The sequence below is a fragment of the Scyliorhinus canicula genome, chromosome 1, assembly GCF_902713615.1.
Source record: "Scyliorhinus canicula chromosome 1, sScyCan1.1, whole genome shotgun sequence".
Classification (NCBI taxonomy): Eukaryota; Metazoa; Chordata; class Chondrichthyes; order Carcharhiniformes; family Scyliorhinidae; genus Scyliorhinus; species Scyliorhinus canicula.
The window spans coordinates 243,750,454-243,762,678 of NC_052146.1; the positions used below are offsets into that span (position 1 = coordinate 243,750,454).

Consider the following 12,225-nt stretch of genomic DNA (forward strand, 5'->3'; position numbering starts at 1 on the left):
TAGCTATGAAGAAAGGTTGAGTAGATTAGGATTGTTTTCGTTGGAAAGACGGAGGTTGAGGGGGGACCTGATTGAGGTCTACAAAATTATGAGAGGTATGGACAGGGTGGATAGCAACAAGCTTTTCCCAAGAGTGGGGGTGTCAGTTACAAGGGGTCACGATTTCAAGGTGAGAGGGGGAAAGTTTAAGGGAGATGTGCGTGGAAAGTTTTTTTACGCAGAGGGTGGTGGGTGCCTGGAACGCTTTACCAGCGGAGGTGGTAGAGGCGGGCACGATAGCATAATTTAAGAAGCATCTAGACAGGTATATGAATGGGTGGGAACAGAGGGAAGTAGACCTTGGAAAATAGGAGACAGGTTTAGATAAAGGATCCGGATCGGCGCAGGCTGGGAGGGCCGAAGGGCCTGGTCCTGTGCTGTAATTTTCTTTGTTCTTTGTTCTTTGTTCTATTGGGCTAGGTGCTACATTGGCGCAATGGTGGTCAGACTATAATTACCAGATTTCTGTACCAGACTTCCTGTGCTCCTAGTGGCCTAAGTGACCCTTGATCCCACCCAAATCGGCTCTACCCCAAATCGCCCGACCTGAAAACAGGAAAGTTTTAAAATCCGACATGGACTATTGCAAGGTTTCTGGCTTTGAAATAGTGGTCATAATTCCCCATTTGTGAGAGGAAGGGTGCAATCTAACGAAAAGGTTTCAAAGTATCATTTGTGGCGGGTTTTGCTGAGATATTCCCGCCGGCTCTGATGGCGAGATCCCCAACGTTATCTAACCACACACACTAACGTATTGGGCCCTGGGACTTTCTCCCCAATCAAGCCCAAACTCCAAATTATTTTCATCACTGGGGAGCTGAACTCGCTGGCCAGACCAACACCTCTGAGATTGGACCATTAATTTGAAAGTGTGCCCTAATCTCTAAGTGGGCTAATGGGTCCCTCAGTCCCGCACTCATGAACAATGTAACCCCCGACACACATGGGTATTACCACACACATGGGCATTACCCCTCACCCCCAAGTGATGACACCTCACTATGGGGTCACTGAGGGCCTCCCCTTTTCAGTCATTCCCATGCCTCCTTTCGGCCCCCCCTTTCCATGACCCCCAACCTTTTAGAGGCCCTTTCATGGCCATCCTGCAGCCCCCGCCCCCTCCCACATTTCATACCCCCCTTTCATGGGCATGGTTCCTTCCCTGACCCTTGGCACTGGGCACTCTGGCACTGGCACCCAGACATTGCTCCTGCTGGCTTTGCAGTGCCACCCAGGCACCTTGGCAGTGCCAAGGCACCCACTTTCCAGGGGGAGAGTCAAGGGGCTAACCTGCCCTGTCCCTGACCACCGAGGGGCCTCTGATTGCCCGGGAGATCCTCGGGTGCTGTTCTGCCTGATCCGTGTTTGTGTCAATCAGTACTGACTGGAGACCGTTAGATGCCGTGAGCCCGTTAAATCCTGGGTGAGCATCTCTGAGTGGGTTTTAAAACCAATTTAAGCACACGGGGCTTAGCCATGCCGATTGTGGGCAGGATCCTGATTGGCTGCCGGGAAGCCCATGGGAGGTTTCTCCCAGCATCTACCAGCCATGTCGTGCTCCCATTCAGGCACAGCACGGCCGGTAAATCACGCCCGAAGTGTTGACAATGGGATTGAATTGCGTGTGGTTCATGTTCCTGTTGGAGACACTATTCGTGGAACAATTCAGGACATGCTAATGGGCCAGCATTTTGCTGGCACGAATTCCGAACAGTTCACAGCTCCAGGGTCCCAGGTTCGATTCCCAGCTTGGGTCACTCTCTGTGCGGAGCCTGCACATTCTACCTGTGTATGCGTGGATTTCCTCAGGGTGCCCCGGTTTCCTCCCACAGTCCAAAGATGCGCAGATTCGGTGGATTGGCCATGCTCAATTGCCCTTGTGTCCAAAAAAGATTAGATGGGGTTACAGGTGGAGGTGTGGTCTTAAGTGGGGTGCTCTTTCCAAGGGCCGGTGCAGTCTCACCAGGAGGTGACATATAGTGACCTGGAAGGGTGGGAGTCACTGGCGAGTCCTCTGCCCTGAGAGGGGCAGAGAACCAGGGAGAGTTCCAAAGGCTGTAATACTGGTTTTCTCTGGTTAGGGTGAGCTCTGCTGATCCCCTACTTCCTCTGCAATGGGACAGCGCTTCTGAGGAGGGTTAACACTGGTGGCTCCTGATTGAACTTGATTCTTGGTGATACAGCTGCGTTAGGAAGGTATCCAGAGGGGGGGGGGGGGGGGGGGGGGGGCCTGGATGGGCTCCCAAATGACTAGAGGCCTCCTGAGCATTTAAACGGCACTGACAACATTCAGCAGTGTGAGCAGCCAGCGAGCTGTAAGTAGCACCAAGGTGTGTTTAAAAGACAGACAGCAGCAATGGTAGTCTGAGCCAGGCCACCCGAATCCCGAGAAGGGCACCAAGTCCACGGACGTGGCACCAAGTCACTACCCGCTACTGCCCCGGCCTGACAGCCAACCCCCAGAATGTCCAACAGTTTTCAACGTTTTTTTAGAATTGTTGTAGTCTCCCGCTCCCCCTCCACAGCCCTGACGCCCAGTCCACGTTTGTAAATACTTGCAGTAATTCACAATTGTGAGACTTCCGTGTCCAACCTGCTAATCGCAGTTAAATGCATGCAAATGCCAATTTTGCATGCTGTCGCCGGTGCAGGGTGCAAACCTCGTTATTGCCACCAGCGAGGGACTGGAGAGTGGTGCCTGAATCGGTGCCAGGTTCAGACCTAGATTTTGCCGGACGCCCGATTCTCTGCACGATCGCAGCTCACGTCGCAAGGCAGAGAATTTTGCCTACCGCACTGTGGCTATTTGGTATTGATCATCTAACTGCTGAAGTCTGAGAAAGGGAGCTATCAGTATTTTAAAAGATCTGTTGGACACGAAGAATGGATTTCTACCTTAAAGTATTCCCCGGTGAAGAATAGCTCAGGAAGCTTTCATTTGTGGTATATCAGAGTATCAAGGTTTGCTGAGAAAACCTTCCTGAATATTCTGAAAGCCGTTTGTTTGGATTGAGACAGATGAGCTTTGGGAACCATATTCAGCATTATTTAGGCAGAGAGAGAAACAGATCTTGCATTTCAAGTTGACACCATTGTTGAAGATGATCAGTTTTAAAAAGAACAGGAAAAGCACATGAGAGCAATTTATATACTGGCGGACAAGATTGAGTTAAAGATAAAGTGATGATTGTGCAAAGCAAAAGGTGATGATAAAGAAATAAATACAGAAATCCAAGATGGGTCCAGAGGAAGTGTAAATGGCTACAGCAGAATAACTAACAAGATGGGAATCATGGATAATTTGGTTATGAAGCAACAGTTCCTTTTGCCCGGGGACGTGTTGGAATAAGGACAGATAGACCCAGGTATGTGCTTCACCCCATTGGTCATGTACTGATAGGGGATTGTGTTGCTCGTTCTGGGTGAGTGTGCTTTACACTCAATTGGCTCTGTTTTATTCCTTAGCTCTAGAGTCGCCAGGTATCTTTATGATACCGCCACGAGGTTCAAGTTCAAGTTCAGATCAGTGACTCAATACACCAGTTAGTAAGTTCAAACAAGACACGTTTACTATTACACAGTTATTTACTACTCATGCATATAATACTAAGACTAAACTATTCCTACCACTACTAGGCCAATACTTATCTGGAATAAGAGAACTGCCGGATCAGGCTTCCAGTTCGTGTGGACTAAAGGGGTCAGGAGTGTCTATTCTCGTAGCGGGCATTGTATGACACTTACTTGTCGGTGTAGCAATTGGCCAGGCCTCTCCTTCTCACGTTCAAGTTCTTAGAGAGCTGCTGCAAAGGTGTTCTGCTGGGAGGGCCGGCTAAGAGAGAGAGGCCAGCTAAAAGAGAGAGGCCGGCTAAGAGATCGAATTCGTCTTAGGACCTTACTTTTATAGGTCCCAGGGGCTTCGCGCCCCTTTGGGCGGTCCCCTAACTCTCTGGCAATCGATTGGGTCTCATCCCAATCGATTGATACGAATCCCCCAATACTGAGGCTGTTCCTCGATCGCGGGGCGGTTCTTTCTAACTTGTTTGTGTCCTTTTGTTTCAAACTCCGTTGGTGCCGAGAAGTCTGACCTGCTATAGAATGTTTCTATTGCAGCTAACTGTTGTGTCCATTGTGCCCGGGAATCACCGGGAATCGCTCAATTAGTATGCAAACTTGCTAGTTTCTATGCTGTCTGGTTTCTTCACAGACAGAATCCACAGAGAGATTCTGCAACCTGCTTGCCTTTCTGACATTGTCCAATTTTCCCTGCATGCGTTTCAATTCTCCATTTTATGTCTGGCAGTGGCCAACTTCGGTGGCTACAATTGCCACCACAAGTATTCCAAGGGACTGTTCCCTCTGTGACACCCTGATCCACCCCTTCATGACCCCTTTGACCTCAACATCCTCCTGTAAAAGTGCAAAAGATGCAATACCTGCCCATTCAACTCCTCCCTTCCCACTGTCCAAGGCTGCAAACGCCCCATTTGGATAAAACAACAATTTACTGACCCATGCGCGAACCGGTGAAGGCCTTTCAGCCAGCCCCGGCGCCGGGCGGCGGGTGTCAAAGGCTGTTGGCACCGGTTTTGGTGCCAGTCAGCGTGGCGCCAACCACCCCGGCACGGGCCTAGCCCCCAAAGGTGCGGAGAATTCCGCACCTTTGGGGAGGCCCGACGCCGGAGTGGTTTGCGCCACTCCGCTACACCAGGACCCCCCACCCCACCGGGTAGGGGAGAATCCCGGCCCTGATTTTTATTTTGAACAGTCCTCATTGACTTCTGTTCACAGCATAGAACAGATCAAGAGAAGCTTCAATAGAAAGAAAGTTGGCTCCTGATCAGCAACTGTGTGGCAGTCAATACAGTGAGCATACATCATGAGAGTGTTCTTGCCTGCCATCAGTGCAGCATGTTTATATCACTCTCAGTTGACTGCACATAAAAACACATATAATAAGGTATATTAGTCAATATTAACAATCTATCAAAATGCAACCCGAGGATTCATCAAATAGGTATTTCTGGTTAACGATACCCTTCCACCCCCAATACATGCACACACACCCTCTTTAACAACTGTGGAATAGCGTTTAAAATGGTAGGATATTCAAATGGCGGCAAACATTCACATTATTCAGAACATCTAGAAATTAAATAAGATGGTTGTCACCATGGCCCCAGTGGATCCCCTTTCAGAGCTAATTGGTGTGATTCAATCTCAGGTTCACCACACCTCAGGCGAAGGGCAAGGTTGAGAAGGCGAGGCCTTCATGAATCACCTCAGCTGGTGTGGGGATTGATCCCGCACCTTTTCCGTCGCCCTGCATCAGGAAGCAAACACAAAACTCAGTCAACCCACAGCTACAGACTGGCTGGCAGATCTGGCAGAATCTTTCTACCTGGAGAAGATCATGCACACCATCCAAGGGTCAGATGAGGGCTTTCACAAACGTGATGGTCATTCATATGCCTGTTCCAAGACATGTTCAAGGCCAACAGTAACTAGGAAGAGGGGGTGGAGGAAGAGAGGAAGGAAGATGAGGGACAGCACGCATAAGAGAAAGGGGCAGAGGGAGGAAAGGGCAGGGAAGGGAACCCAAGGGAAGCATAAAATGAAGCACGGGGACAGAGGAGGAGGGGAAGGGCCATGCAGCCTCCCCAACCGCCAACAACAAAACCTGAAAGCCCCAGCAGAAAGAAGCAGAGCATAATTGGAGGCACCCTGGGCAGACGGCAGAACTCAACTACCAATGAGGGAAGGGAAGGGAAGGGAGGGAGCGACTTTATGTAAAACTGGTCTAAATAAGAAACAAAGATGTTTGTAAATACCAGATACATGAGCTGTTACTCTGTAAAAACAGTAAAACACCAATAAAAATATTTTTAAAAACATGTAATAAAATTAAGCACTGTTAAATGTTAAAGACTATGGGTGTGATTCAGCTTGGGTTAAAGTCCTCTGAACAGCAGTTTAGTGAGGTGTTTCTGGCCACCTATAGCGCCGAGAAAGACTCTGCTATTCAACAACACTTTGCTGCTTTTATTTGGCCTCGAGGAAATTCTCTCCACCGAGGCCGTACTTAGAGAGACTCCTCGCAGATCAAGCCGCAAGTATGACCAGCTGCCCCAATCTTTCCACGATACCTGGTAGCACTGTCAGGCAGTCAAGCTAGCAGTGCCAAGGTGACCTTGTGCTGGGAGGAGTGCTGGTGAGTCCCAGGGCTGGGTGAATTTGGCTTCCAGGTATTAAATGAACTGTATGGTTCATTTAATTGTGTATATCTGTATCTCTTCCAGAGAGGGTGAGATCCAGATTGCGCCGAGTGGAATGAGTCGGGTGACTTGTGATTGAGCTGGCGCGGATCTCGATTCTGGGCTGCTGCCCGACTCATCGGTTGCACCCGAATTCAGGCTGTCTGCAACGGGGTTGCTGAATCGCGCCCGATAACTTAATGACAAAAAAATAATAATCCTTGGTTGTTGCTCCAAGATCTTGCATTTATATGATGAACATTGTCAGCTGCGGATAAGTGCTGTCAAGTATCCTAGCTGGCAGGTTTAACCTGAACCACAGATAACCTAAATACACAGCTTTGAGCTTCAATGCTTTAATTTTCTGTTATTTCCGACTTGTGCAAGGCAATCTGCATAGATGTTAAGAAATTGCCACTTGGTTTGAATCCAAGATTAAGGTTTCCTTCTCTTAACACAGGCTTCAAACACATTTGTCTTGAAAGAGGAGATACATCTTTGTTAATCTCACTCTATCTAAACCTCATTGCTGTTCTCCTTTATCTCAGAATAAATTGTCCTTTTTCTTTGAGAAACAGCCTTGCTTTGCACTGTCCAACATTTTTCTCTAAAACAAGGAGCAACATAGTCTGAGAGAGTAAGTTACTGTGGTGTATATAAAAGTGTGAGCCATGATTGAATTAAACTAGGGGCAGCACGGTGGCACAGTGGTTAGCATTGCTGCCTCACGGCGCCGAGGTCCTAGGTTCCATCCCGGCTCTGGGTCACTCCCCGTGTGGAGTTTGCACGTTTTCCCCGTGTTTGTGTGGGTTTCGCCCCCACAACGAAAGTAGGTGGATTGGCCATGCTAAATTGCCCCTTAATTGGAAAAATGAATTGGGTACTCTAAATTGTTTTTAAATTATTGAATTAAACTATTCATTTAATTATTTCCTATGAACAAGAAAGGCTTCACATGATTTGAGAAAATAATTCAGTAAGTCAAATGTGTCACTACTTAATTGTAAGTTTATTTTAAAAGGCATAATTATATCAAAATTTCACATTTTTATGTTTTAGCAAAATACATTTTAAAGATTAATGTTGTTTGAAAGAACTATTGTGATTCTTTAAAAATGGTTCTTAATAGCAGTTTGTGTTTGTACATAAAACATTTTGGTCTAATGAACAGAGCTTTAAATCACTGTATGCAGAATAAAAGTAAAAAGCCGAATGAAGTAAACAGCTTTTGAAAACTAAAAGCAATACCTAAAACAGATTGCCAGGAAACAGGTAAAAATATTGATATTTGAAAATGAAGTGTATTATAATTTAATCATCATGTACTGAACTGTATTCAAGATTTTTGTTCCCTCCATTTTTGTAATAGAAGCAACAATACTGAGCTATGATGGAAGCAAGTTCATGAAAATCCAGCTGCCTGTTGTAATGCACACGGAAGCAGAGGATGTATCGCTGCGATTTGTGTCCCAGCGAGCTTATGGAATCTTAATGGCAACAACGTCCCGAGATTCAGCAGATACTCTGAGACTGGAGCTTGATGGTGGTCGTGTCAAACTTACTGTCAACCTAGGTAACATCCATTTCAGCATTGCATCATCATATTTTTAATAGATGTTTCAGATGGTTCATTAAGTTGCTTTCAGAATTTGTTTGAAAATAAAAAAAGGACTTAACAAGAATGAAAGGTGCAAAAACACTTGTTGCCATATGTTATAAGCCCATCTTTTGAGACTTGGCTTTTTCATAAAAACAAAATGATCATTTTTGTTTCATCGTGAGTAATTCTTTTTTAAGGTGTTTCTTATGCTAAAAGTACACTTTCTTTCTCCGAAGCATTTGATATCTTTCATAATTCATTTTAACATCTTTTTGTAATCTGAAGCAAGAAGCCCATCTCTCTAGAATTATAAAAGTCATTTCAGCTAACACACATCTGTCAGGCATTGCGCATTGTGACATTTCAAAAATAATCCTCAAGAAGATTGCCATTGTTATGCCTCTTAATATTTACAAACACCTATAATTGATCTCAGACGAAACATCAGGGGTTTTTACAAGTAGCTATGATTATCCAGATGTGCCTTTATGGTAATCTCCCCACAGGAAATATTTGTGGAGTGTCTTAAAAATGGCAGACGTGGTAGCAGTTAAACATTATTTCCATGCTCCAGTCTCTGGGCTATAGATTACCCATGAAAAATAGGACACATTTGAGTCTTTCCCAGCTCGGATATCATATTTCCTTACAAATGCACAGCAATCTATGAAAGAAGAATACATGAGAGAGAAAATTGTGATTTCTGGCTCCAGTCGTAGTACACAAATATAATCCTCCTTTAACTATGAAAGTTAGGGCCACATCATGATTGACTAAGTGTTTATTACTTAGGACGTTATACAAGGTTGAGAAACTTGGAACAAAATTCTTATGTCTCATTTATCGGAAAGTATATATTTAGCAATTTCCCACTGTGTAAATGGTAGTAAATTAGACATTCACTGGTCCTTGAATAACTATATGGGCTTCTGCTTTAATCACTTTATTTTTAACAAATGCAGTGTTCACTCTACTCATTCTAATCATATTTATCTTTTACAAGTCCATTTTTATTGTATTGTGGTGATGGTTACATAATTGTTTTGGATCAAAAGATGGTATACAACCCTTCAAAGGCCAAGGTCTGCGGCCCTAAGCAAACAGCCATGCGAACAAGAATGTGCAGCCTCTTTTACAGTGTAAATGCTTGCTTTAGTCTCACATATTTTTGAGACAAATGGGGGAAAAGAGGTAAATTATACTTCAAAGAAAAAATTGAAATGTGTACACATTTCAAGTATTCCATAAGTTTGCATTGCTAGATAGTACAGTTTGAAAAGGTATGCTTTGTCAGGTTGATGGAGACAAATTTGTAGCATCAATGCAATCTATTAGTTAGTGCAGACTATCTGAGATAAGAAATCTTACTGACAACTGTCCATGATTGCATAATGTGTTTCCAACTATTATACAGCAAAACTGTAGCATTCCCAATATTGCTCATTCTCTTCCCAATGTATAATGCAAGTGCTTGGGACAATTTCACCGAAAAGGCCATTTCCTTCTCCTACTTGTCATAGAATTTAATTACACTGTATTATTCCCTGCACAAAGAAGATTCAGCCACATTTCCCCCAGAACTGGAATTCAGAACTATTCGTGGCACAGGCTAGCTTATTTTGATCTAGCTCATTTTCCAACTCGTCTCCCATGGAAATGCCCCTGGAGTTTCAGAATTTATCAACTTGTAATTTGTCAGATTGCTGGATGCATACTTGTGTAGCAGATGAAAGGACTCTCATTGTTTACTCTTCCTCACGAAATGTCCTGTGAAATAGAAAAAGTGCACATCTGGAGTTGCAGGGGGCCCTGATTGTGATCATCCTCGAGAGCAAATTCAAGCTTTTTAGTCAGGAGTATAACTCTTTCAATGCAGTTCCTTGGCCATCAAATTAATTAATATTTTTTTTGTTAAAACTTGACTGGATACATTAATAAATATTTTGAGGTATACATATCACAATTTATAATGTCACCTGAAACTTTTTATTATGGTGGACTACTCGAGCTGTTTTCAGGCAAACAAGTGCTCATCTATTTTCCTTCCCATGAAATGCTTTTCACCAATGATTATTTACATCACAGCTTATTACTGAGAAAATTTCTCATTATAAAACATCCCACCAAAGCATTATTTAGAATGACATATCACACAGAAAAAGTACACTCCCACTCAAAACAACCGAAGTATCATCGGACAAAAATGCTGACTCTTAGAACAAAGAACAATACGGCACAGGAACAGGCCCTTTGGCCCTCCAAGCCTGTGCCGATTATGGTACCTGCCTAAACTAAAACCGTCTGCACTTATAGAGTCCGTATCCTTCCATTCCCACCCTATTCATTATACTTATCTAGTTCCCCCTTAAATGTCGACATCGTACCTGCTCCCACTACCTCCCCAGGCTGTGTGCTCCATATTTTTACCACCCTCTGTAAAAATACTTGGCCTGCACATCTGTTCTAAACTTTTCCCCACACACTTTAAACCTATGTCCTCTAGTACTTGACTCTCCTACTCTAGGAAAGAGAATCTGACTATCCACTTGTCCATGCCAATCTTCGGTTCTATCGATTTCTGACAATGATAAGAATAAGTAATTCTTCCACAGTCACATAAATAAAAGTGCCCAAGTGATCTGGCAAGTGAACAACACCAGCCTCACTTGAATGGAACACTGGAAACAACCTTTACTGAAAGGGAGGTAAAACAAATCTCAAGATCCAATAAATTTCCTGTTGTGTTATGTTACCTCGAACATAAGCTGCTACTTGATGTAGGCTCTGCTGAAAGATGCTCCAGACTCGGAGATAAGTTTAACATATATATTGAACGATTAACAATGCTCTTAAATGAGTTTGAACTCTACTAATCTGCCTCTAGTAACTCAGTCTACTCAGCTATCTATACAAGCTTGCTCTAGACCATGTGCTGGGGTGTGATGTTGGTGTTAATCAACCCTGTCCTGTTCTCTCGGTTTCTGCCGCTGGAAGAGGCAGAACCTGTGTGCCTTATCCTTTTTATATGGGCCGTGTAGTGCCCCCTTGTGGTAATGCCACCTCTGGGTGTCCTGATTACTCATTGGTTGTGTCCTGTTCCAACGACCCATTGGTTGCATGTCTGCATATCATGACATCTCTGGTGCTCCCTTTAGCGGTTACTTAGTTGTAGTGTATTTACATTAACCCCTTGTGTATATACAGTGATGCATATCACTACATTTCCCAATGCTCTTTAATCTCAAAAGTCCCAGAACTATGAACACCAATTATATGTACCTCCATCCCGACCCAATATTTTTTACCACATGATTATACACACATTATCATTTGTTTCTGCTTTCTATTGCACCTCTGCCATTCTATTTTTGCAACAGGTCCCTTATTGTCTGGCTCGCCACCGTTCTCACAGCAGGTTGTCCCACAATGGTCAGGCATTTTGATTGCTTTCTTGGATGCATTCCTTATCAAAATCTTCACTACATAGAATGGAATGATGGTCTAGTTTTGATTGTGATTTAGGGTTCACTATAGAAATCTAAATATTTCCATTTTACAATGTGGTCATAATTTTCTTTTTACCCATATTAGAAAAAAGAAACTCAACTTATTGATCCTGAAGCAGTTTCAACATCACAATTAATACCTGCAATAGCTCTGTGCCTGCGTCCCTGTTTTCTATTAAATCTGTGTTGCCTTTAACTGGAAAATTGCTCTGAACTTCTGTACCAGATGCAAATGAGGAGATCATAATATGAAAAAGTGAATTTGCATTCCAGAGCACTATTTTAATCAGCTCCAAATGAAGTAAGCAATCTACATTAAATATTTTAAGAAGACCAGGTCCACTGTTGACCATACTATCACTAGAATAATCGCTTGTGTCCCTTACGCTCGTAATTAAATATCAGGATTGCTACAAGGGTTTCCTTTTGGATCCTTGTGGTACCATTTCCAGTGATACCAAGGGTAAGGTTTTCCTTAATATTCAATATGTTTTAAAATAGCTATTGAGATGTTTAAAAGCACAGCATTTCTTGTAAGGAGATGTGTACACTTTGGTCTTTGGCTGTTTGCAACCACTTTTCTGTTGCGGTTGACGACACATGACAAACCCAGCTACATGAAAATTAACCTGGAATTTATATGAATGAAATTCTTCAAGGGTGTTTTGAGATTATCTTGATCAAATAGCATACACCTGTCACAATGTTTTGCTGTCAAATTTACAACTCTCTTTAAATGTATTATTTTTATCTCCGTAGTTAATGTCAAATTTTCAGTTTTTCTTGCTTTTCTTTGAATGCAAACGGAAAGTGTATGATTAAATTG

The 12,225-nt window shown here is 43.6% G+C and overlaps 1 protein-coding gene across 47 annotated transcripts in view; it reads left to right on the forward strand.

The window, feature by feature from the left end:
- The window catches only part of nrxn1a (neurexin 1a), a 2,342,145-nt gene that overhangs the window by 1,180,584 nt on the left and 1,149,336 nt on the right, over positions 1–12,225 (forward strand). For all 47 annotated transcript variants that reach the window (XM_038810283.1, XM_038810313.1, XM_038810330.1 and 44 more), the window contains one exon: positions 7,663–7,866. In XM_038810283.1, the coding sequence (XP_038666211.1) occupies positions 7,663–7,866 (204 nt within the window). The remainder of the gene's footprint in view (positions 1–7,662; positions 7,867–12,225) is intronic.